Source organism: Galeopterus variegatus, unplaced genomic scaffold (assembly GCF_000696425.1).
Source record: "Galeopterus variegatus unplaced genomic scaffold, G_variegatus-3.0.2 Scaffold1256, whole genome shotgun sequence".
In the NCBI taxonomy this organism is placed as follows: domain Eukaryota; kingdom Metazoa; phylum Chordata; class Mammalia; order Dermoptera; family Cynocephalidae; genus Galeopterus; species Galeopterus variegatus.
Window position 1 is genome coordinate 89,829 of NW_007727367.1, and position 25,104 is coordinate 114,932.

General features: G+C 47.5%; 1 protein-coding gene across 1 annotated transcript in view; it reads right to left on the reverse strand.

The window, feature by feature from the left end:
- The window catches only part of LOC103593005 (signal-induced proliferation-associated 1-like protein 3), a 218,448-nt gene that overhangs the window by 79,364 nt on the left and 113,980 nt on the right, over window positions 1-25,104 (reverse strand). The window contains exon 3 of the mRNA XM_008575915.1: window positions 2,667-4,481. Coding sequence (XP_008574137.1) covers window positions 2,667-4,173 — 1,507 coding nt within the window. The 5' untranslated portion in view covers window positions 4,174-4,481. The remainder of the gene's footprint in view (window positions 1-2,666; window positions 4,482-25,104) is intronic.

The window sequence follows — 25,104 nt, forward strand, 5'->3', positions numbered from 1 at the left end:
CAACACTGAGGGTTGCGATCCGTTGCCGGACACGGAAAAAGACAAAAAGACAAAAAAAAAAAAAAAAAAAAAAAAAAAAGAAAAAAGAAAAAAAGAAAGGAAATGGCTTTTTAAAAAAAGCTCCACAATGAGTAGTTACTACCTGCCTAACAAAGAACTAAGTATTTTAATGTACAGTCTTATTTTTGATCCTTACTTGCTCCACATTTCTTTCATGTAAGTATTTCTACTTGCAGGTTGAAAAGAATATTTTTTCTGTTGTTTAGGTACAAAGTTAATATATATAAATGTCAAATCAATTTTGATTAGGTTATTCCAATCCTCTACATCCTTATTTTTAGGCTACTAGAACTGTCAATTTCAAAGAGAGTACCTGTCAACGTGTCCCACTATGATTGTGGATCCATCTGCTTTTCCCTACAGCCTTACAGTTTTTTATTTATATACCCCTAAGCTAGGTTGCCAGGTACACAAAGTTCACAACTATCAGAGCTTCCCAGTGAATTTTTAAAAGTCAACATGAAATGGCTTTCTCGGTTCCTCTAAAAAATGCTTTTAGCCTTCAAACCTATTTCATGTGATACTGATGTTGCCTCATTAGATTTCTTCTGGTTAGCAACTGTCTGGAACTTCTTTTTCATCCCTTTATTTTCCATCTCTGTGTCATTTTGTTTTGGGTACCACAATCGTCTCTATTTCTCACATGATGACAGTCTGAGGGGTGAAATGTGTTACACAGCTAACAAGCTATCGAACAGACACTCCCAAACCCAGGGCTATCAGACTGTACTCTGAGCCTGTGGGATGACATGGTAGAAATCTGTTATGTTTGACCAGGACACTGCTTTAAAAATTTTTTTAAACTAGTTGCTGTGGAAGTACTAGCTGCGTGCCCATTATCCATTTTTATCTTTTCTTCCTTTTTTAAGAAAAACCCTCGATTCTTAGGGGAGGAAAAGAGAGAGAGGTACTTTTTCTAGCTAAAAACTTATATTTCCCAGCCTCCTTGCAGATAGGAATGGCCAATAAACAGAAGTGGTTGGATGGAATTTCTGAGAAAGCTTTTTAAAGGGGGCTGACTTGTTGGGAGGTCTGCCTTTTTAACTTTTCCTCTTATTCCCTACCTGGAAATATGGATGTAATGGCTGGAACTCCAGCAGCCATACTGGCCTGGGCATGGGGGAGCGGGGTACCACCCTTAGGGCTGGAGGGCATGCACTAAGGCTGGCATTCCACTGATGCTGAAGAGTAACCATACCAGCCCTGGGCTGCTGACCTCTAGACTTCTTTATATGAGACACTTCCATGTTGTTTAAGCCTGTTACTAGCAGTTGTAAGTAATTCTGAATTGATACAGTTGAATCTGAATTCTGAATGCCAGGATTTAAAAATTAGGAGAGTCCACATAAAAAAAATATAAATTGCAGGAGAGTCTTCAGAAATCAGAAAGGCTGGCAACACTGGGTTTGTTTGCATTTCTTGCATGATAACAGTCAGTTGAAGCTCAGCACATAGTCCCTGCATAACATGCTTTGCTTCTGTATGTTCCCTGCTTGGCCTGCAGCTGTCTGGGTTTGTGGTCTCTGCACTATGCTATAGTGACTCTTGGGATTGCCCTTCCAGTGCCAAGGAACCTAATGATGTATGAAGCCCATCTCTCCCTGGTGTTAACACCTTCCAAACATCAATAGCTCCACTTTCAAAATGATTCCAGAACCTGCCTCCAAGATTCTTCCCCACTCCTGGGTTCCCATCCTAGACCTGTCCACCATCATCTCCTGCCTGTACCATGGCAGCAGCCTGCTCCTCGGTCTCCCTGCTCCCCCCTACTCCCACAGTCTGTTCCCCACATAAGCCAGAGGGGAGCCGTGAACACTGGAGTCAGATCAGAGTCATCCTGTGGCTGCAACCTGACTCAGTGTAAAAAGCAGCATCCTCGCCATGGCCCAGAGTCCCACATGACCAGCTCTTATCACTTCTCTGCCTCAGCTCCTTCCACTGTCCCTCAGTCACTCTGCGCAGCAACACTGGTCTCTTCCCCCTTCCTACAGTATTCCAGGACTTTGTACTTGCTGTTCTCTGTGCCAGGAACACTGTGTGGAGTCTCCACACCACTCCCTCCCTCAACTCCGCCAGATTAGTCCTCACATGACACCTACTTGGGAGGCCCGCCCTGACCATTCCCTGTTGAAAACTGTAACCCCCGACCTGACGTTCCACATCCCTCTTCCCTGCTTAACTCTTCTCCATAGCACTTAGCATCCTATAACACCTTCTGTATCTTACATATATTTTGTTTTATTGTTTGTCTCACCCCACTAAAACATTAAGTGCTAGGAAGACAGGATTTTTGTTTTAAGCTGGTCAATACTATATTCCCAGGCTCTAGAAAGTATTTGGCACATAGTTGTACCAAGCCCACATCTGCTGGATAAATGCGTATCTACTGTCTCACATGGCTCCGGGTTTACTGAGTGCCAGCCATGTGTCTGACACAGGGGGAAGTACTGGGTGTGGCTGGGCTCACTGCATCCTCACGGTCCTCTAGGAGATAGGTCTGTTTCCTGCAGCAGCCTCAGCACTGAGAGCATGGCATTACACATAGTGAATGAAGGAGCAGTGGGGGTTCTCAGAGACAAGCCACGGCCCCACCCACCCACCGTCACCTTTGCCTACGAAGTAGTCTTGGTAGTAGCGGGCCCCCAGGTCCACGTGCTCGATGCTGTAGTGCCGGGGCCGGCTCTGTGTCCTCTGCTGCTCCTTGGGCACCTCCAGCACCGAGATGCTGGCATTGGTGCGGTAAGCACTCAGGGTGGGCTCTGCCAGGTGGCCCTCACCACCACTCGGGGAGCCCACGGAAGCCCGCGAGAAGCTCACGTTGCGCTCGCACTCGCCTCCGATCTCGTTGCGGAAGTGCGGGCAGCTGAGCAGCAGGTCATTGCTGTTGTCATCACCAAGGTCCTGCTCTAGGTTCTCCTTGCAATTCAAATCCTCTGTGCTGGTGAAGGCTGGGTCCAGCCCCCCCAGGTTATGGGCCCGTGACACCGTGAGGGACGCCGTGGCCGAGGCGGCCGAGGCACCCGTGGTGGTATTCCGCCGCTGCGCCACGCACACCCTGTTGGCGGCCGCCTCGTTGAGGTCGAACAGCATGCTCTGCACGTCAAAATGGGCGAAGCTCTTCTGGCAGACCCATGGTCTGCTGGCTTCTGGGGGGCTCCGACCCTCTTCAGCCTCCCCTGGGGACCGCCCAGCCTCACCCTCTGCTTTACTGCTCCTCAGCTTCCGGAAGATAGATGAGTCCACTGTGTCCCCACCGCCCAGGCCCCGCACGGGTTTCTTTCGGACCTTCTCTTTCTCCTTCATAGGCTGCAGTGGCAGGAGATTGTCCTTTGAGGGCTGCCCATTGCGGAGGTCCCCCTTAGGTCCACAGCCACCCCCTGTGAGGTGCGGTCCAGGATCTGCCTGGAGGAACTCGGTGAGGTTCTGGGACCCCCGGGCCTCGGGCTGCTCACTGCGGAACTCATTGAGAATGTCAAAGAAGCTCTGCTCTGGCACACCCTGCACATCGATGGAGGACGTGCTCCCGTACTCGCGGAAGAGGGGCAATGCCCCTGTGTGCCGGGCCCCCCGTGGCTCCCCTGTGTCCTCGATGTCACACTCACTGAGAGTGATCTCACTGCTGCTGCGGTGCCGCAGGGGGAGGAAGGCCCTGCCAGGGGACCGAGGCCAGCCGTCCTGGAATTCCACATCTTTGGACCTTCTCCTGGAGAGTCGGTGGAAGGCTTTGGACCCTGAGGAAGCCAAGGTGCTGGAGGGGGGCTGTCCATTTTGTATGCTTCTCATGGAATGGGCTACCTTGGTGGCCTTTGTGCCATTTGCGTCCTGTGAGGGGCTTGGGTTGTTCTGCTCTCTCAGAGCCTCCCGCTTGGGTGGCCAGTCAGCCACTCTTGCCCGCACACCCATCTTAGGCATTGCAGGAGTAGTGGGGCTGGGGCGAGTCGTGGCAGTGGCTGGGCTCTCACCAAGAGGCTGGGACATGCTGCCATTCTGGGCCCAGAATCCCATGGGAGCGTAGTCCCCTGAGTGCGGCCCAGGGAGGACGTCGGCCCCCCTGGCCCCACAGCTGGCTGCCAGGTCCACACCATCATTGGGAATGGGCCGATAAGTGGTCATAGTCCATGGGCACTGGAGTGCTACTGGACTCTGTAAGCTGTCGTGTCACTCTATGGGGTCTCCTGGCCCTCAGCCATTGTTCAGGGCTGCCAGTCCCAGGATGAAGGACACTGGCCCCTGAAACCTGACAGGAAGGTTGTGAGCCTGTGGAGTCCAGTTCTCCACCATTGCTGTGGACAGTTGAGCCCAGACAACCTCAGGAGGCAGGCGCTGTCCCTCGGGCTCCAGACTGAGAGACTCAGCAGGGCAAAGCAAGCAGCAGATGTGGGCAGGGGCTGGCAAGCAGCAAGGTTGTCCTCCCTGCCATGCTGAAAGGGAAGAAAAGGAAAACGTGAGATGTGATGAACATGTTATTGCTCACAGAGAATGGGAACATGGCTTTTTTTGGACAGTTTTACTCATTTAAAAAAACCTTTTTATGCTGGAAATTTTCAAACATATTCAAAAGCAGAGAGAAAACTATGATGAGACACCCCACCAGCTCCAATCACCAGGAACAATTTTTGCCATTCCTGTTTCATCTATCCACTCAGCCTATACATTTATTTTTACAAAATATTTTATAGAAAATCCAAGATATCAGGTCATCTCACCCATAAATACTTTAGCTTATATCTCTAGCAGATTAGGTCTTTAAAAATAATAACCATGATACCATTATCATACTCATTTAAAACTAACAAGATTTCTTTAATATCATGTAATAACCTGCCTGTATTACTCCCCCCCCCACATTGTTGCAAAGGTGTCTTTTGTGAGTTCGTTTGTCAAAATCAGAATCAAAACAAAATCCATACTCTGCTTTGGCAGATATTTTTCTTAGGTCTCTTGTACTCTATAATGGCCACCTTCCTTTATTTCAATGCTATTTACTGTTGTCTTGTGGAGTTTCCCACTTTTGGGATCTCTGTGGTGTCTTTAACATGTTCCTCTGCCCCCTGTATTTCCTGTGATCTGGTGGCTGCCTGACCACCTATACACCTGCCCAGCTACTCTGCCAGAAAGGAAATGAAAATGATGGATGAGTCATCATGAGCACCAGTGGATGTTGGGGAGAGAAAACACAGAAGGAATGTCTCTAGAAATCTACATGATTAACAGATACTATGAACTGGTAAGTCAGATGCCATCACTTCTTTGCTGAGATCTCCTCAGTGACTCTTTACTGCACTAGAATAAAATCCAAACTCTTTCTCCTGGTCTGCCAGCCCCAAAGGATCTGGCCCCTGCCAGTCTCCCTTTCTGTTTCCCCCATCCCTGACTAAGCTTTGATCATTTTGTCCCTCTTTTCTGTTCTTCTGACATACCAAGCCTCATCCGGGATATCTGGATATCCTTCCTCGGTTGTTCGCCAGACTGGTTCCTCTCTAATATCAACTCTTCACTGAGGACTTCCCAAACTACCCTACATAGACAGAAGTCCCATCTCCCCTTTCTCTAACACCTGCTCTGCTTTCTTTCTATTTTTCTTAGTAGTTGTCAACAAGTGAAATTATTTTGTTCATTATCTGTTTACTGACTAGTCTCTACCATTAAAATGTCAGCTCCAGAATGGGAGGAATGTTTATGTTGTTCAATGATGTATCCCCGGCACCTAGAACAGTGTCTAAGATACTTGTTCACTGTTTATTGTATGAATGAATGAACAGATGGCCTCTGCCTAATCTAAAGTGTAAGTATATCCCAATTTGCAGGCCTCTGGGGAGGGGAATTCATGCTTCTGTCCAGCAGTATAAAACACTCGGCAGGACCACTTCTTTTTGTCTCTACCTTGAACTTCTTTTTTTTTTTTTTCCTTTTTGTCTTTTTTACTGACTGGTAACGGGATCACAACCCTCGGTGTTGCACCCGCACCGCGCTCAGCCAGCGAGCGGGAACCGGTCTCCACATGGGATCCGAACCCTCAGCGGGACCGCTAGAGGGGAATTCATGCTTCTGTCCAGCAGTATAAAACACTCGGCAGGACCCCTTCTTTTTGTCTCTCCCTTGAACTTCTTTTTTTTTTTTTCCTTTTTGTCTTTTTTACTGACTGGTAACGGGATCACAACCCTCGGTGTTGCACCCGCACCGCGCTCAGCCAGCGAGCGGGAACCGGTCTCCACATGGGATCCGAACCCTCAGCGGGAGCGCTACCGCGCTCCCAAGCAGCGCACTCTCCAGTGCGCCACCGGGCCGGCCCTCTACCTTGAACTTCTGGAAGATGAAATCCCCTGATGAAAAGGAAGGGGAAAGTGGGTCACCGTCTGTGACTTGACCTATTGGTCACCCCAGCAGCCATGTCTCCTTCTACCAACAGAACTGATTTTGTTCAGGGCAGCACAGTGCTGGGTTGGCCTGGGCACTTGGCTCAAGACCAATAACTTTTCTTTCCCTTGGAACCTAGAGCTGAATATGGCCATTCCGTACAATGGCTACTGGTGCTTTCCATACCAGGAAGTGGAAGACCTCCTCTGTGTGTGTTGGGGGGAGCGGAGAGCATTTCCTAACTCCTGCCTAGAGGTATAGAGTGAACTGGCAGAGAAAGATCGAGAGGGAAGCATGAAGCACTTTCATGGAGCACAATGGTGAGGAGAGATTATAGCTTTTGAGAAAGAACCAGAAGGTGAAGAGGTGTCCCGTGACACAGGAACATTCCTGAAGATGTCGCAGGGAGGCAGTACAGGATCTATGCCAGAGAAGGAGGAAACTGGGAAGCCCATAGTGTCATGATGTCTAAGGGAGATAGAGAGAGGCCAGGAAGAGCATGTGGTAACCTGGACAGCAGGGGCACCTTCTGAAGAGGCAGGCGGGCTTCAGCTCCTGCCAACTGAGCCTTGCAGGAACATGGATGCCAGGTCATCTGATTTTTCAAGAGAAATCAGAAATCTAGAATTGTATGCAACATCTCCCAATTTGAAAAGCAAAAATAACAGTGACAACAACAAACCACCATGCAGAGATCTCTAGAAGGATTTTCAAGAACTTGCAGGTAGTGGTTGCCTCTGCGGGAGGGAACTATGTGTCTGTCCCCCTACTCCCAGGCCCTTCCCTGCTTCATTTTCTCCTTAGCACTTAGGAATATCCTTATTTCTCTTATTTGTTACTGGTCCCCTACCCCATGAGAATGTGAGCTACCACCATATCCCCAGACGCTAAATGTGTGTCAAAAGAAGGGGAGGGAGGAAATATTACTTTTCATTGAATACCACTTGCTACCTTTTGAATTATTTGCATGTATTTCTAGTCAATAAATATATACTTAAGAACATTACCACCAAAAGCACAATGAGGGTCCACAAAATATGTATGTGGATTGATTTGGGCAGGGGCTGCTGGTCTGTAACCTTTGGTGATGGGTCGGTGCTGCAGCTTTGCCAGAGAAAACTGAAATCATTTTGCTCATCATGTTTACTTACTGTCTCCATCACTAAACTGTCAGCTCCAGAATGGCAGGGGTGTTTGCAATGGGAGCTTGAGCCCAGCTGCACACTCTGGGTGCTGGATCCCAGGTCGCAGTATGGTAGCCAGCCCAACCAAGGGCACTGCTTGTGCTTGGCAGCCCACCCTGCGTAGTGGCCCCTCCCTCAGTAAGCCTGGGCAGAGTGTGGAGGGAGGATTAGTCCTCTGAGGCCACATTTAAGCTGGCTGGGAAAACCAGCAGCCCAGACAGTGACCCTGACTTGCTTATGCAAGCACCTCCTGACAGATGGGCTTTGCTGATGGCATTTGGTTTCCAGCTCAGTCAGAAACCCTTGATTCGTTTTGCTCCCTTCTGTGAACACATACAGATGTTCTCACAGGCCTCGGTCTCTGCACTAATCCCTTTTCTAAGCAGGTGCAGCCATGTCTTCCTGCGATGTTCAGAGGCTACGTGGCACCCATAGCCTCTCTGGGATTCAGGGACTGGTGGCCATGGGTCCCTTTCCAGTGGTCTGCTCTCAAGCTCCTTCTTCCTAAAAGCACCTAGATAATATGATGGGAAGATCCCGTTATGAGAGCAGCACAGCATGTGCACAGAAGTCAGACTGCCTGGGCTCAAATCCTGGGGTGCCAAAGACTGCTTACTGAAATAGTGACAGATCTAATCTGTAAAATGGTGATGACGTCACCTTCCTCATGGCCTCTGTGATCACTACCATCCTTTCATGTGTCTTTGGCAACAGCTCTTCCCCTTCTTCCCAATTACAGAAATGCTGCTGGAGTGGGCACAGGAAGTGGGCTTAGCTGGCTGAGTGTCCTCTCCTAAAGACTCTGTGTGACACTCATTAGAGCATGCAAGGCTGCAGAGTGTCCTTGCAGTGGCAGTCTCGAGGGCTTTTCCTGTGGCGTGACTTTTGCTGGGGACTCTTGTTTGCTTCCTTGACTCCTGCCTGTTTTCTAAGATTACTCCTCTGGCTTTCTGTTGATTCTGTAAGTCCCCAATAGATTCTGTTTCTGCCCAAAATTACCAAGCTTGGCTTGTGCTACTGGCATCTGAGACCCTTGACTAATATGTGGTGCTGGATGCAAGGAAGGCAGCTGGGGAACTGCGGATGGGAAAAGCCAGGGCAGCCTCAGAGACAGCAGCAAAATGAGAAGCACATGGCAGTGGTGGAGGGTCAGTTGGGATGCATTTGTCTGCAAGTAACAGAATACCACCCACTGGTGGACTGGGTGATGATGACATTGAATGATCTCACATGAGAGGCCAGATAAGGTGGCCCTAGGCTTGGTGCAGAAAACAGGTGGTGACATCAGGCCCTTGTGCTCTCCTTTCCCTCTGCCTCCATCAGTGAGCTGCTCACTTACATCTTTTGGCTTGTTGCCTCATGGTCACAAGCTGGAGGCCACAGCCATGCTTCTCACTGAACCACAGATGATGCAGGAGTGCTTTTCTTATCTGTCTGCCACTAATCAGGAAGGAGAATCTTTCCCAGAACATTCCCCTCATCTCAAAACTTTCTTTTACGTCACATTGGCCAGAACGTAGTCACATGGTCACTCAAGTTGCAAGGGAAGCTGGGAGAGCCAGAATATCTGTGATTGTCCTCATTGTCCTTGGGCTACTGGGGACTTATTAGGGTCTTTTAGAAGAGCAGGCAACTAATGGTATCTCTGTGGGTGTAAATGTTCCCACACTATCACTTGTGAAGAAGCTGGGAAACTCTGAGCTGAGAGTGCTCCCTTATCAGGCCCCAAAAGCCTGGAGCCTGGAACAGCAAAACAAGCAGGCAAGTACCACGGCCTTGGTGTCCTGGCTCTAAAGGGCCCTGCTCTGCAGGTGCTACAATGTCTGCCAGAACCTCACAGCACACAGCAGAGGGAAAAACACAAGCCTTCCAGTGGTGGACATCTGTGGTTTGTTTCACCGGACTCCATGACTCCTTTTTCCAACAATGGCCCAGATTTCCCTTTGGGCATCTGCCCCTCTCACTGCCACCAAATGGACTAGAGGTGGGGCTCCTTCCCCAGCTCAGGAACAAACCATGTAACCTGATCAGAACCAGTGAGACCCAGTGACATCTTTGTCAGGAATACTGGGGCTAAAGACTGTGCTTGTCCCTCTTACCCTAAGCCTGAGAGGATGTGAGGAATGGAATCACTGCAGCCTTCCTGTGACCATCTATGAAGGGGGCTGAGAATTAGAATCTGGGGGCTGCAGTCATCATGTGAGTTTCCGCATCAAGCTGGATACGAAAGCAGCCCTATTCCACTTCCCACCACTGGACATTTTAGTTCTGCAGCCTTCCTGTGACCATCTATGAAGGGGGCTGAGAATTAGAATCTGGGGGCTGCAGTCAGCATGTGAGTTTCCGCATCAAGCTGGATACGAAAGCAGCCCTATTCCACTTCCCACCACTGGACATTTTAGTTATGTAACAAAACAACAAAAACATAAACAAAAGTAACATCTACAACAGCAGTTACCACGACTATGATCCTTTTCTGGGCCAGGTCCTTTTCTTAGCACGTTAGGTTTGTTAATTACTATTTGTTAACACTCACAACAACTCCATGAGGTGGTCAGCATTATCATCTCCATTTTACAGATAGGAAACTGAGGAATTGACAGATGAAGTAATGTGCCGAAGGTCACATCGATATAAGGTGGCAGAGCTGGGATTTGATCCCAGCTCATTCATCCTTGAAGTGAGACAGTCCTGAGTTCAGGCAGCAGCCCTCCCTCCAATCGTGGGCAAAATCCTGGACCTATGCAATTCTCATTTTCCTCACTGGTGACACATGGTAAAATATCTCCAGATCCAACGGCTCTTCTGAGTTCCAAAGTTACCTACCCACCTGCTTATTTGACATCACCACATATACATCTTACATGGAACATTCCCAACCTAACTCTTGATTTCTCCCCATCCACAAAACTCATTCCTTATCAGGATAGTCAGGATGGGCTAAGCTACGTTACAGTAACAAATGGCCTGAAATGCTCAGGGGCTTTCACAACAAAGGCTTGTTTCTTACTCATACTCACAGGCTGGCCGCGAGAGCCCTGCTTATGCCAACTTCAGGCCCAGTTGACACAGCAGTGCCTGCCTGGGACCCTGCCAATCTTAGAGGAAAGAGACATAGCTGAACCATGCAATGGTCCTTAAAGCCTCTACTCAGGAACAACATGTTTCACTTCTGCTCACATTTCATTGGCCAAATCAAGTCACACATCCAAGACTTATGTCAACAGGGTGGCACACCAGAATATCTGTTGGCACAGGAATGCAACTGACCATATACTTCTGCATCTCAAGTGAAAGGCACCTTCTTCCATCCAATGGCTCAAAAGAGAAACATCGTCATCTTTCACACTTCCTCTCCCTCACTCCTCACTCCACACTCCAGTCCTGTTGACTGCCCCCTCAGCAGATCCAAGTCCATCCTTCTCTTCACAACTCACCCTAGTCTGAGCTGCCACGACTTCTCACCGGATGACTACCCCTCAGCTTCAGTGATCTCACTGCTTCTGCTCCTGCTCCTGCTCCCCTAAGGGAAAGCTCTCCACACAGCAGGCACAGCAATCTGAAGATAAAATTCAAAAACCTCACCTTGGACTTCGGGTTCCCTCTCATCCTCCCCTTTGCTTTCAGAGCCCAGGCCCTAATGCCCTTCTTTCAGTTCCCTTGCTGCCTCAGGGCCTTTGCACAAGCTATTCCTGCTGCCCCTTCCCTTACCTAGGTAATTCCTTCTCAAGACTCAGTACAGATGCTACTTTCTCCACATGACCTTCCCTTCTCATCAACCTTGTCCAATTTCCAATCTGAGCTCTCAAAGCTCTCTGCATTTCTCTTCAGGGCACCTGTATCAGTGCATGTAATTTACTGTGTAATCAATCATTTGCCATATGTAAGGTTTGTGAGGACACTGAATGTGATAGACTTAATCACTGCCTGCATCTCCAGCACAGGCCTGACATAGGCGGCCATCAATAAGTATCTGCTGAATGAACGGAAAGATGACAATCTCACTCAAGACTAAGAGTACTGGCTCAGTTGGGGACTTTGACCTGAGGGAAGGCAGGGCTTGCTTGGTGCCTGAGTCAGTCTGCCCCTGGAAAGAAGCATGTCCAAGAAGCTGAAAGTAATGCCTGGGCGGTGGGGTTAAGTGGGGGTGGGAGAGGGCTGCCTCTTCACAGGCTTTTGGATTGGCGAGTGGGAAGTGGGTGTCAAGGGCCTCCTTTCTGGGCAGGCTTCTGTGTCCAGGGATGTCCCCCAATGCGTTGCAGGTGTTTCTCTTCCATGGAAATGTGATCCAGTCACTGCAATGGTGGCTAAGTGAGGTTCAAGAGCTCTGGACTGCTCAGGGCTGTGGCACCAAATCTGAGGGTTTCTCTCAGAGGCCCAGATGGAACGATGACTCCTCCAGGCAGGTATTTGGCAATTTAGCAGTTTCTGGGCACATACAAGTCATTCATTCATCCAGTAAGAACTATCTTGTCCTTAAAAATATATTAATTCATCCATTTACTGACACAGTAAACACCTACCACATTCTTATGAATCATTCAGTCAAAAAAATTCTTTCAGTCAAAAAAGCACTAAAAACTATCATTTATTCAATATTTAGCAGGCATGTATAATTCATTCATTCCACAAGCACCAAGCACTTGAAATCCATTCAATTATTCAATATATTTCTTAAGCACCTGCTATGTGCCACTGCTGTAGATGCTGGAGATACAGCTCTGAGCATGACAGACCATGCCCTGCTCACATGAATTGACTTGCAGAAGTGGGAAGCCAGATAAATAAGACAGAAAAAAAGGTTATTTCAAAGGCTGGTTGGCACCACAGAGGAATAAAATGCCACGGTGGGACAGGGCAGGGCTGAGGACTACCCTAGCTGGGAGGGGGTCAGAAAGAGTCATTTAAGGGGTAGTGTCTGAATGGGGATCTGCATGAAGACAGGGTACTCTCCATGTACCAGGTGTTCTGATGAGCGAGGCTGCCATGCATAGTCAGAAAAGCTGGGAAGGAAGAAAAAAAAATAAAAAAAATAAAACTACAAGTGTCTATTCACCACCCTCCACCCCAAGAGATTTTGAATCAGCTGGTCTGGGGTGAGGCCCAGGCCTGAGTGAGTATCTCTTAAAAGCTCTGTAGCTGGTTCTAACGGGCAGCCAGGGCTGACGACAGAAGGCAGAGAGAGAGCGGAGAGAAGAGGGCCTGCCACCAAGCAATGAGAGACTGTGAATCCGAGTAGGAGAGCAGGTGGAGGGAGGCAGAACATGAGCTGGAGCAGGCCCACCAGGGAGGCAGAGAGCAGGTATGACACAGGCCCAAGTAGCAGGTATGGTCAGGGAGGGCCAGGTGGTCAACAGGGTGGATGCTGCTGATGGGATCATGTATAGTGACAATCACTGGTGTGAAGGGCACTGGTGACTTTTAAAGGAGATATGTCAGGGGACTACTGCTCCAGGGAGCCTGGTCCATGCCTCCCCCACCCCCATCCACCCATGCTGCTGACCCACTAGTCTTCCTCCCCACAGTCCCTCCATACCTCAGGCAAAATTCCTCCTTCCATGCCTGTGCTGAGATCCCAGGGGTCTGCATGCATCCTCAACTACAGGATTTAGCCCACTGGATTTTTAAGCCTTGAGCATCTTTTGTCCTCCCTAGACTTTGAACAGCTCCAAGTCCAAGGTGGGCTGGGGTCTAACATATTTATTCTCATGCATGGGTCGGGGAGTGGACAGTGATAATACAGTGATGATGTACTAAGGATAAGGCTAACATTGATGGGAGATCCCCACAGGCCTGGCTCAAGGCTACACTCTGGCAGTTATTAACTTGTGTGTCACAACAACTCTATAAGGTAGGGACTTCTACCATGCCCATTTTACAGATGAGGCAAAGGTTACATGGAGCAGCGGGGATGCAAACCTCAACAGTCTGGCTCCACCTTTCCACCACTATGCTCTAAATAAAAGATGAGGCAGTTCAAATGAGTGTTGCAGGAATATGTGAATGATGTAAGCATCCTCAAAATCAATTCATAAGGACAAAATTCTAGAAAGTCAGCAATAGCTCAGCAGATTTCAGGTTAAGATCTGTTTTTTCCCTCTGTGTCTTCCCCAACTTTATTGGAAGTTTGAGCATACACACAGGACCATTTTAGAGCTCCCTCAGGAAACAAGATGGATGGAAATCTCAGAAATCTCATTAGGAACTGCTGTGGCAAAAACTCTTCCATCAGCCCAAAGAGCAATGAGCGGGGCCTCGACCATGGCTGTGAAAACCTGCACTTTCATATTTAAGGTCAAAGAACCCAGAGGATTGGTGTTTCTAATTGAAATCTTTCCTGGTATCTGGGAGGGGCCCACATTTCTACCTATGGAGCAAAGTGTCCCAACTGGGGCAAGGGTGGCCATTTACAGCCGTACATTCAAACTGGCGAGGCTCCAGTCCCTGAGTAACCTGTCCTGCTTTTAAGGGTGTTAAATCAGTACAGTTCTTCCCCCTTGGGAGAACAGGAAGGAAGAGTTGGAATTATGCATCAAAATTTTAGGTGGGCACTATATTTTATTTTAATCTAGCAATTCCACTTCCAGGAATCTGTCCCTCAGATATTCACACCATGCACTTATCAAGACAGGTACATGGTGATTGGATTGCAGGAATGTTCACAATGCCATAATGCAGAAGAGCTGGGAACAGCCCAAATGCCCATCAGCAGAGGTTGGGTTAAGTGAATCTGGGTGCCTTTACTCCAGGGAATGTAGTGCCTCTGCAATAAAAAGCAAGGCAGAGCTGTGTATTGCATGCAAATAGCCCATGCACCCCGAAGTGAATGAGCTTAGCTCATACTTAATAAGTGCTTACCGCATGCAATACATGGCACATGCTTTACATGCATTAACTCATTTAATCCTCATGACAACCCTGTGAGGGAGGTACTAACACCAACCTCATTTTAAAGCCAAAGCAACTGAGGCCAGAGAGGCTGAGTAACTTGTCCAAACCCACTCAGCTAGAAAGTGGTGATGCTGGGATTTGAATCCAGGCAATCTAGCTTGATAGTTTATACTCTTTTATCCTATGCTTCCACTTGTGAAGGGAAAGAGGCAAGTTGTGGAATAGTTTGTAGAGTATGACTCCATTTGGTTTTAAAAAGAAAGGGAAGATAGAGACCTTGCTAATGTTTTGTACACCTTCTTCCAGAACTTTCTCTGTGAATCTACAAGGAAATGCTCACGATTGCTCAGGAGAGGAGTGTCTGAGGCTGGAATTAAGTTTTCAGTTTTATTACTTTTTTGGTGGCTGGCCAGAATGGGGATCTGAACCCTTGACCTTGGTGTTAGAACACCTTGCTCTAACCAATTGAGCTAACTGGCCAGCACTCAGTTTTCAGTTTTAAAAGTGAACATGGGAGAGAAAACACAGGCAGAGTGAAAGCCAACCCCCCAAAAGCCCTTACCTTCTAGAAGGCAGAGTCAGAATGGGAGAAACTTACCAGTGCCATGGTGGAGCACCAGTCCCTGCATCTGCCTTGCTCTAGGGACCATGGAGTCTGAACAATATGCATCTTTCCAAATGGTAGAGTCCTCCATGGCCTGCCAAGATGCTCACACCCTGAACCATGAAGATGTACCCCATCTTGTGGTCATGTGCTCCCCAGTGAAATGGAGGTTGTACTCACCCCGAATGCTTAAACTGCAATGTCTCCTCCTCTGTTTTTATTTTGTTACCTAGGACAGTTGAACTTACATGGTTAAATTCTCATATGATTACGTGCTTATATAAAAAGATAAAAAAATTTTTTTAAATAAATGGGCTAATACCTATACGTATAGTTGCTTTTCTCACTTTCCACCAGATCTTGGAGATCTTTCCTGATGTGGAAGCTGTTGCACAGTGAATAGGAGTAGAGACTACCCAGGTTCAATTCCCAACTCTGTCACTTAACTAGCTAGAACTTGAACAGGTGACTTAGCCTCTCTATGCCTCAGTTTTCACATCTGTAAAGTAGAGATAATAACATGGCTTACCTCTTAGGAAAGCTGTCAGTTAAAAAATGTAGAGACATAAAATATCCCTGGCACACAGTGATATGTAAGCATTAGGTATTATAATTTTTACTTTGTATAATGATCATTTTTTAAACAACTCAAGCAAAACAAATGTAGCCCCGCAATGAAACCTCATTCCTCTAGGCTCAGGGGCCTGGCAGCCTGGAGGGGGCGCTCACCTCAAACAAGAGGAGGGCAAGTCCCTCCTTACTGGCAGCCCCAGAGCCAGGGCCAAGGGGAGGTGATCCCTCCAAGTCTCTGTGCAGTTGGATGTGTTAGGAGATGGTGTCAATGGTGTCATTACCTCCCCTGAAGCACAAGTGGTTTGAGCATCTTGTTTCAATTCTGGGCACAGTCCTATTCACTTCAGATGAAACTTTGAAATGCACAATTGGAAAGAGAGGCTTCCTGGAGTATGTGAGCACACACCAGCCCACCCAGGAGCTGCAGCCATGCTTGTGGGGTAGGGATGATGTGACAGCCAATCTAAGGGCCTGAAAGGCCAGATAAGGGGCTTCTGTTCTGGGGACAGTCCCTTCTGGGAAGACTTAATTGGGGGCATAACCACTGATCCGGGCTGCCCTCATAGGATCTCACTGGCTCTAGCCAGGCTCAGTGTGTCAAGCCACAGGTACTAGTGTAGCTGTGTGGCTTATTCTAATATTAAAACTGTTTGGGTAAAACAGCTGTTGCCCTTAACTCTCTGAGTGTCCCCACTAGCACTGTGTGTGTCTACACTGGGCCCCACAGGGGCTGCCAGGACCCAGATTCTGGGTCTACTCCCATAGGCCACTGACCGGGCTAGACTGACGGTTAAAAACTTCTGTGGCCAGGCCACGCCTCTTTTAGAGGATGGAGTCTTGTCAGCATGGAGCCTGACTTGCAAAATAATCCCAGCTAATTGCCACTGGAAACTGCTAAGATCACATCTGTTGGGCCTGGAGATTAAATCAATATTTGACAATCTTGATTAAACAAAGCCAGGGAATCCTTGTAAAAGAACATCTGTTAAAGCCCCACTCTTTCCATCCTGCTCTTGGGGGGCTATGCTGGGGGCGTCTCTGGCTCTGCTTGTCCTCACCTGAGGATGGCTTTAGGCTAGGGAGAATGGGGGGGCAGCAGTTGGGCCCCCAGGAATGCCATGGCAGGAAGGCTCCCTCCAGGGGAGGGGAGTGAGCTGGACACACACAGCTGGGCCTTGTTATCCTGGGTGGCACCCAGCTGCCGGCAGTCATCATCCATCATCCTAACAGGACCCTGATCCAGGGCTGCCCAGAGCCAGGTCCTGTGCAGAGCACATGACATGAACCACTAAGCTCAAGTCGGCTAATTACCCCTGAGGTAGTGCTATGGTCATCCCCCCACCTCAAAATGGGGAAACTGAGGTTCAGAGAGAGTCTACAGAGAGAACAAGTGGAGGAGCTGGGATTGGAACCTGGGTCTGGCTGACTCCAGAGTTTGTCCTGTGACCCTCATGGGACAAACTGTCATTTGAGAGCACAAGCTGTCAAAAGTGAGAGCAAAAACTGGCATTTATGGAGCTGGGAGCCCAAGCTGAGGTCCTGCTCTAATGGCCCAGTTCTCTAAGCGACACGTAACAATGGCAACCCCCACTTCATGAGCACTGCCCTCATACCTGGCCCTACTGAACCCACACAGCATCTCCAGGAAGAGGCCCTACTGTTCTCCCCACTTTACGGATGGGAACAACTGAGGATAAGAGGAGCAAGTTACCTGCTGATGATCACCCAGAGAGGTAAAAGTCAGAAGTAAGATAGGAACTAAGGTAGGTCAGATCTATGGCCATCACCACCACTGTCATCTCTAAAAAGCAGGGATGGAGCCGTGAACACACTGGGTGCTTGATCCCTGGGTGATTTAAGACAGAAATTAGGCTCACACTCCAGAGTAAGACTGCCTGGGATCTAATTCCATCCCCAGAGTATATCAGAGAGGATAACAGAGCCACCTTGTCAGACTGCTGGTGGATCCAGTGAGATGATCCCCATAAGGCACTCCCCACAGTAAATGGCACACGACAAGCACTCAATACTTCCTTATTCAGCATTTAAAAAACAATAATAACAAAAACAACAACAGCTGCACTCATGCAGGTGAGGGGAGAGGAGTGGTAGTCAAACACCCAAATGCCTGCAAGCCATCGTCCACTGCTCCATCCCCAGCACCCAAAACAGTGACGAGATCTGGGTGAATCTTCTCTAAGTGTTTTCTGAATCCATGAAAGCAAACAAACAAAGAAAACCAACTGGGCAACCATTCAGCCACCCAGCCAGATAATCAATGAGCCAGCCAACTAGATAACAAAGCAACCAGAAAGCCAACAAGCCAGTTAACCAGCCAACAGTCTCATGTCTGTGTCCTGTCCTCTCTCTTCATCCCCACTCCCATCTCTCTGCACCTTTGTTTCTGTGTCTCTGCTCCATCTCAGCATTCCTGTCACCCCACCTCTCAGTACCCCTGTTCCCCTGTCTCTCCATGTCCCTATCCTTGTCTCTCCATCACTCTCTGTTTCTCTCTGTGTCTCTCACATGTGCACACACATGGCCACAGCCCTGCACATTTCTGGCCTCTGAGTCATAACCCCATGTTAACTCATCACTGAGGATGAGCCTCTGCCTGGTCCCTCTGTTAACCTCCTGCCAGATTCCAAGTTCTCAACATCTGCAGGAAGGGAGAAAAGCTAAGGAATTAGCCAAGATTATTAAAGAAAAAAAAAATGGGGAGGCAGATTCCAAATCATCTGCTAAATAAACGAATCACTGGCATATGCAGCATTGTTCTGGCCCCTAATTTCCATGTGTTCTAGGCAGGATTCACGACTGCCTGGTCCAGTCTCATCCCTACCCTGAAGCAGAATCTTACAAGGGAACTGGTTGCTCCAATCAGAGAACAAACTCAGAAAACCCGAGAAGTAGTAATTCAGAAGAATGGCATATTCTCACATTTTAAAAAATTAGTATTTAAAAAGACCCCACGCTATCTATCTACCTACTTAACCTATTTACCGAGGTCAATGCAGAGGAAAGATCTGGAAGGCTGACATCCAGCTAGCTATGACAGTGGTTCCCCCAGGGAGGGGAGCAATGTGTGCTCTCCTCTATGTTCATTCTATCCTCAACACTGAAGATCCCCAACTTCACAAATCACACGCCTCCTCTCAGGCAAATCGCAGCCCATCTGAACTATTACTGTACTATTATTTACTGAAGACAGTTCTTTCAACCAACTTACTTATTAAAGCCTTAGTAATATCAGTAACAGATTCATTATAATTTTTTTCTAATACTCATTAAACAAAATGCACAAATATTAAAATTTGTAAAGCTTGTCTGTGCATGGATGAAAATAAGTTTACAGAAATGCGCTGACATCCAAACCAGGACACATCTCCTGGACATTAAACTGAGCAAAAAAGCCAGACACAGAACAACATATACAGGTTATGGTTCCATTTATATAAAGTTCAGGCAAACTGGAACCATGTTATTTAGAGGTGCTCACACAGGAGAAAAAACCTTCAAAAAGCCAGGAAACGGTGACTACTGAAGTCCAGAGAGCAGTGGCTTCTGGGGTGAGAGAGGGTTCTGGTGGCCAGGGTCCACGGGGGCTTCTGGGTGCTGGCAGGTTCGCTTTCTTGATCTGGCATTACATGAACGCTTGCTTTATAATTCCTTGCTTAATGGTATATTTATGTTTTAGGCACTTCTCTGTACAAATTTTACATTTCACAATAACAAAGTTTCAAAAAGTGTTTTGTATGATTTTTAAACAATGAGACTGTATTGTATTACATATGTAATTTAAAAAAATACAGGAATGTATTTTAAAATCTCAGCTGTTTGATCACTGTCTGAAGACCTGAGGATTACTTCAATGCACTTGTGTGCACGTGTACACACACACACGTGCACACACACCCCAGTCACTCTCAGTCCCCTGTCTTGAAATTCACTTTTTTTCCTATGAAAGGTTTCCACTCCCGGAACTCCAGCAGGGCCACTTCAACTGTATGAATGCAAACATCCTGGGCAGGCTGTGGGCATGTGCACTTCCTCCTAGCCAAGAGGGAGTCAGGGAGAGCAGGGCTACACCCTCACAGAAGTAGTGTCAGGACAATTCACCACATGACAACTGGGGACAGAGGGGAAGGGACCTCCACCCACCTGAGAAATGCATGGGGGTTCCTCTTTTCCTTCCCAGGGTGGGGAGAGACAGGTGGGCATCGGGGATGTGAGGCCAGGCTGCTGTTAAGAATGTGCATCTGGGCCCCACCCCTGCAGTGATTCACAGGAGGCTCTAGAAAGTCTTCAGTTTTGACCTTTGACCAGGCGCAAAGTCTATTTTCAGGCCTGAGGGACTGGCTGGCAGATGGTGAGGGCCTGCTCCTCTGTTTGCACAACACTGTAATCAAACATCTTGCCCCAGACTGCATGTGGGACAGGTACCCAGGCCAGGCTGAGGAAGACAGGCTGGAAGGGGCACCGGACCCTCAGGAGACCAAGAAAATGGCTCAAATGAGCCCAGGACACTAGGAAATCAGCTGCTCTTCCAGGACAACAGACTTCTTTTTTTAATGTTCACAGCTGATGGAACCTTTCTAGAGGCAATTTGGCAACAGTTTTAAAAAATTTTCTCAACGATAATGCTACTTCTGGGAATTGATCCCAAAGAAATAATTAGAGATGAAGAAAAAAATTCATGGTATTGGTTATAAAGAAAAAATAATAATAAATCAACCTCAACGACCAACACCAGCAGCATGGTTAAATGAATTATTGCACACCCTTATGACAGTAAACACTTACATGTATATACAGATGCATTCATAGAAATAAGACTGGAAAGAAATACTTTAAAATTTGGTGTTGGGACTACCAGTAATTTTTGAAAATTTGTTCTTTATACTTTCCTATATTTTTTCAAATTACTTTCAATGAATGTATTTTCAAAATTAGGAAAAAAAAACCTAGTAAGTTTTCATTCATTTAATTTACTTCTTGAGAAGTGAATATTTCTTGAGATCTTACTATGTAAAAAATAATAAAGCCATAAACAAGGTAGCTTCTTCTCTGCCCTTTGATAGAGGGGGATACAAACATTAATTAAACACATTTAGCAAGTAAACATAGTTTAAAACAAGATAAGGAAAGGAACAGCACGCTGCAGATTGGGTGGTCAAGGAATTTCATGGAAGGGGCAGTGTTTAAGCCCTGAGAGATTAGAAGTTGGCCACGGAAAGGGGTGTGGGTGAGGGGGACAGATGAACAGTGGGTGTAATGATCCCACAGTGTTAGGAATCTGGAGTTGACTTCTATGCAGGGTTAGGAGGGCAGTGGCCCTATCTAGCTGCCCTGGAAATAATGCCCTTAACACAGAACAGGGGTGATGCTACCAGAACAGGGGTGGTGCTAACACAGAGAAGGAAACAGACCGGGGGAAATTTGACTGTTTCCTCACATAAAGAGGAATTCCAAGGCATTCAATCCTCAGCCGAGTATCTGGCACATACTGGGTGCTGGGCCAGATGCTGGCCTCAGAGATGTGGCCTTCACGTTGTTGAGTAGAGGGAAGAGAGATGAATAGATGAGCTGTTTCAGAGCATACCCAGTCAGCTGGCAGGACTGGGTTCAGCTTTAAGAAAGTTTGACAATTTTCCAAACAAAAGCCAGCCTCAGTCCTCCTACAGGGCAGGATGTATTTCAAAGTCCTTCCCATCCAGGTTTTTGAAAACTGTCATAAGTGCTCCTCAGGTGACCCCAGGGCAGGGAGCATCACTCCCCATGGGTGGATGAGGAAACTGGGCACAAAGTGGTGGCGTTCCTTGACACCAAGAACCAGAACTCAGCCCACAGTGTGAGAATACTGCACCCCCCACTGCAGGCTGCTCCAGTGCCAGGCACCTCGGACTCCATTGCTGGTTGTCGAATGCAAACCCACTTGACTATTCGTCCTTGAGAGAAGACTGAATTTGTTGGGGCAATAAAATGCCCACCCAAGAAGCTTGCTTTCCCATATTCCCTTGCAGCTATGGTGAACTATGTGTCCCATTCTGGCCAATGGGAGGTAAGGGGAAGTCTGCTGGGGGTGAGGGACAGGGCCTTCCTTCTGGAAAAGCTACTGCTTTCCTGATAAAAAGGCATAGCCTCAGCCAGCACACCTCTCCCACCTTTGTCACACCTGGAATGTGAATGCCATCTCAGGAGGTGTGGCAGACATCCGGTGAGCATGAGGCTGAAAGCCACATGCTGAGGACGGACAGGCAAGGAGTCAGAAGGAGCCCACTCCCTCACGCAGTGGTCCCGCCCCAGTCTGCCTATGTTCCCTCTCCTCCCTTATGTGCAAGAGACCAACTGTTGCCTTGTTGAAGCCACTGCTTACTGGTTTTCTATTACAGGTAGCAGAGTGCAATCTTGACTGATAGCGGTCCTGTCCAGATCCTCATTTTACAGATAAGGAAACTGCCCGCTCAGCAGGGGAGGTCACTAGGCCAAGGTCACACACAACCAGAAGAGATAAGGCTGGAATGTGAGCCTGTATTCTTAACCATTTCATAGTAGCACCTTGAATCTTAGTTACAAGGACTGGCTTTGGGGAAAACTTGGTTTCAATTTGCTTTTCCACTTAGTCGTTTACTTGTCCACCTTCTCTCCTCCCCCAAAACTAGAGGCATGAATTTCATACAATGTGGACTCTTTACTGTTCATTCCCTGCCACCCAGAACTCACGGCAGGTGCTCAACATATGCCTGCTGAATGAGCAATGACCAAATGCTCAGGAAGGTTGTGAGACTTCTCTGGAAAATGGGAATGGGAACATTGGCTTCACAGGAGGCTGTAAGAGTTCAACGAGGAACGAAGGTAAAGCACAGGGCACAGTATCCAGCTAGTGGATACCCAACGAATGGTTCCATCATTATCACCACTGAGGCTGCAGACCTCCTCTTGCAAAGACCTCTCCTCATGACCAAAAGGGTTCACCAACTCTAGACTGCCTTTTTTTTAAAAAAAAAAACTTAGATTCAAAGACAATTTCTCTACACGTTTTTATTAGCTAAACTCCCAGAATTCCCAACCAATTCCCAACTGCTCTGCAGTTGGATCAGCCTCCCTGCCGCCCACCTTGGCCTTGTGTTCTGCCTGCAGTAACTGCTGGGCTCTTTGCTATCCTTCCTCTTCCTTTGGCCTACTTCCCAAGCCACCTCCCAGGTGATGTCTTCCCTGATTTTTCAGCCTACCTGGCACCTCTCCTTTGAGAAGCCCTTGTGGCCCTCCTCATCTGGACTGTCCTCTGGACTTTTGCCCACCTTCTGCCTAATGACAGTCCCTGATGTGGTGTCTGGCATTCCTGTTGGGTGATCATGTAGATGCAATGGCGCTCCAACAAGACCAGGGCCTGTGGGGCAGGCACCACGCCTACTTGCCTGTCTCCCTGGGAGGGCCTGGCACATCAAAGAGATACTCAAGTATATCTGATAAAAATTAAAGAAAAAATAACATATTATGGGGCCTACCATGCACCATGCACCAGACACTGTTCTAAGCATTTTACTCATTGTATTAACTCATTTGATCCACACAACCCTTTGAGAGAGGTACTATTATCGTCACCACCTTACACATAACAAATTGAGGCACAGAATGAAGTAACTTGCATAAGGTCACACACCTGGTAAGCGGCAAAGCTGTGCTCAGATCCTGCAGGCTGACTTAAGAGTCCATGCTCTTAACTTCTAGGCTCTCTTGCCTTGCTACACAAATAAGGTACGAACACCCATGGCATGAAGAGAGACCCCTGGGACCAGGTTTGAATGACAGGCAAAGCTTACTTCCTGAGCCAGAGCAAAAACTCTCACTGGCCTTCCCATAGCATTCCAACCTCCTTCTCTTTGCTCACCTGCCAATATTGAGGCTGAAAAAGCCACTCACTTTTCTAGCTGAGAAGTCTGCTAGAAGCAGAGGGAAGGTTCTGGGAAGCTTCCTGGTAAAAGAGAGGTACCATGGCCTTGGCTGGCACCTGCTTCCTGCCTCATGGTTATGAGAAGATGTGCTGCCTGGAGCCACAGCAGCCATTCTGCAACCATGAAGAAAGGCCAAGATGATCTCAGAAGCACAGACTTGGGGTCCTGACATATGGAGCTACTGAACCAATCTTGGAACTGCCTCTTCTCTTGACTTCCAGCTAAATAAGCCACTGTGAGTTGAATTTTTATGTATAGTCATGGTTGAGATATAAAATATTTAGACACCAGTACGGCACAGACCACAGGCAATCAGAACGGATGGCAGCCAGTGGACATCAGCCTTGCTTGGATCCAAATACTCGAATGTGAGCTCTCTGAGGGTTGGATCAAACACCGATTCTTTTCACTGCTGTCTCTCAGCACTAGTACAGTGCGTGGCACACTAAGGCACTCAGTCATTTGGTGAATGATCCTGACTGATACCCCTGGAGACTATATATATAAAGTTGTTGGGAGCATAGGCACTAGAGTGCCAGCGACATCTTCTGCCTGCTCTGAATGAGGGCATCTCCCTCTCTGAGCTTCAGTTGCCTCATCTGTGAGTATTTACCTCACAGGGTTAGGGAAGAAACACCAACAATTGTGCATGTGGACCGCTCAGCACCAGGCCTGGCGCAATGCCACAGAGGTGTGTGGGCTGCTGTCACCATCAGCCTCTCACTGTTTCCTTGCCTGTCAATGATGACCCTTATCTGTCTCTGCTTTCATGAGTCTCTAATGAGATAAAATCTGAAAAAGTAGCAAATAAAGTACCATGCAAGCAAATTCTTATTTTTTGACTCAGAATAGTGTAGCAGTTAAGAGCATGGATTCTGAACTCAGGCTGCCTGGGTTTGAATCCCAGTTCTGCTGTGTGACCTTGGACAATTCATTTAATCTCTTTGTGCCTCAGCTGCCTCATTTGTAAAATGGAATAACAAAGGCACCTCTTTCATAGTGTTGTTGTGAAAACTAAATGAGTTAATACGTAAAGCTCTGAGTGCAGAGCCCAACACAGGTAACCATCATCAAATGTTAGCTGCTGTTACTAGTACAGGTTGAGCATCCCTAATCCGAAAATCCAAAATGCTCCAAACATGATGCCACAAGTGGAAAATTCCACACCTGACCTCATGTAATGGGTCGCAGGCAAAAGGTAAGCACACAGCTCACAGTTTATGTGTGAATAAGTGTTAAGAAAATGACTGCTTATCAGTAGAACATAAATTCAGAGTCAGGAATGATGGTGATGCCAAACAACCACAGACTGTCCACACGGGTGACCAAGATAGTGACACCTTTGCCTTCTGATGGTTCAATGTACCCAAACTTTGTTTCATTCACAAAAATTATTAAAAATATTGCATAAAATTACCTTCAGGCTATGTGTATATAAGGTATATATGAAATATAAATGAATTTCGTGTTTAGACTTGGG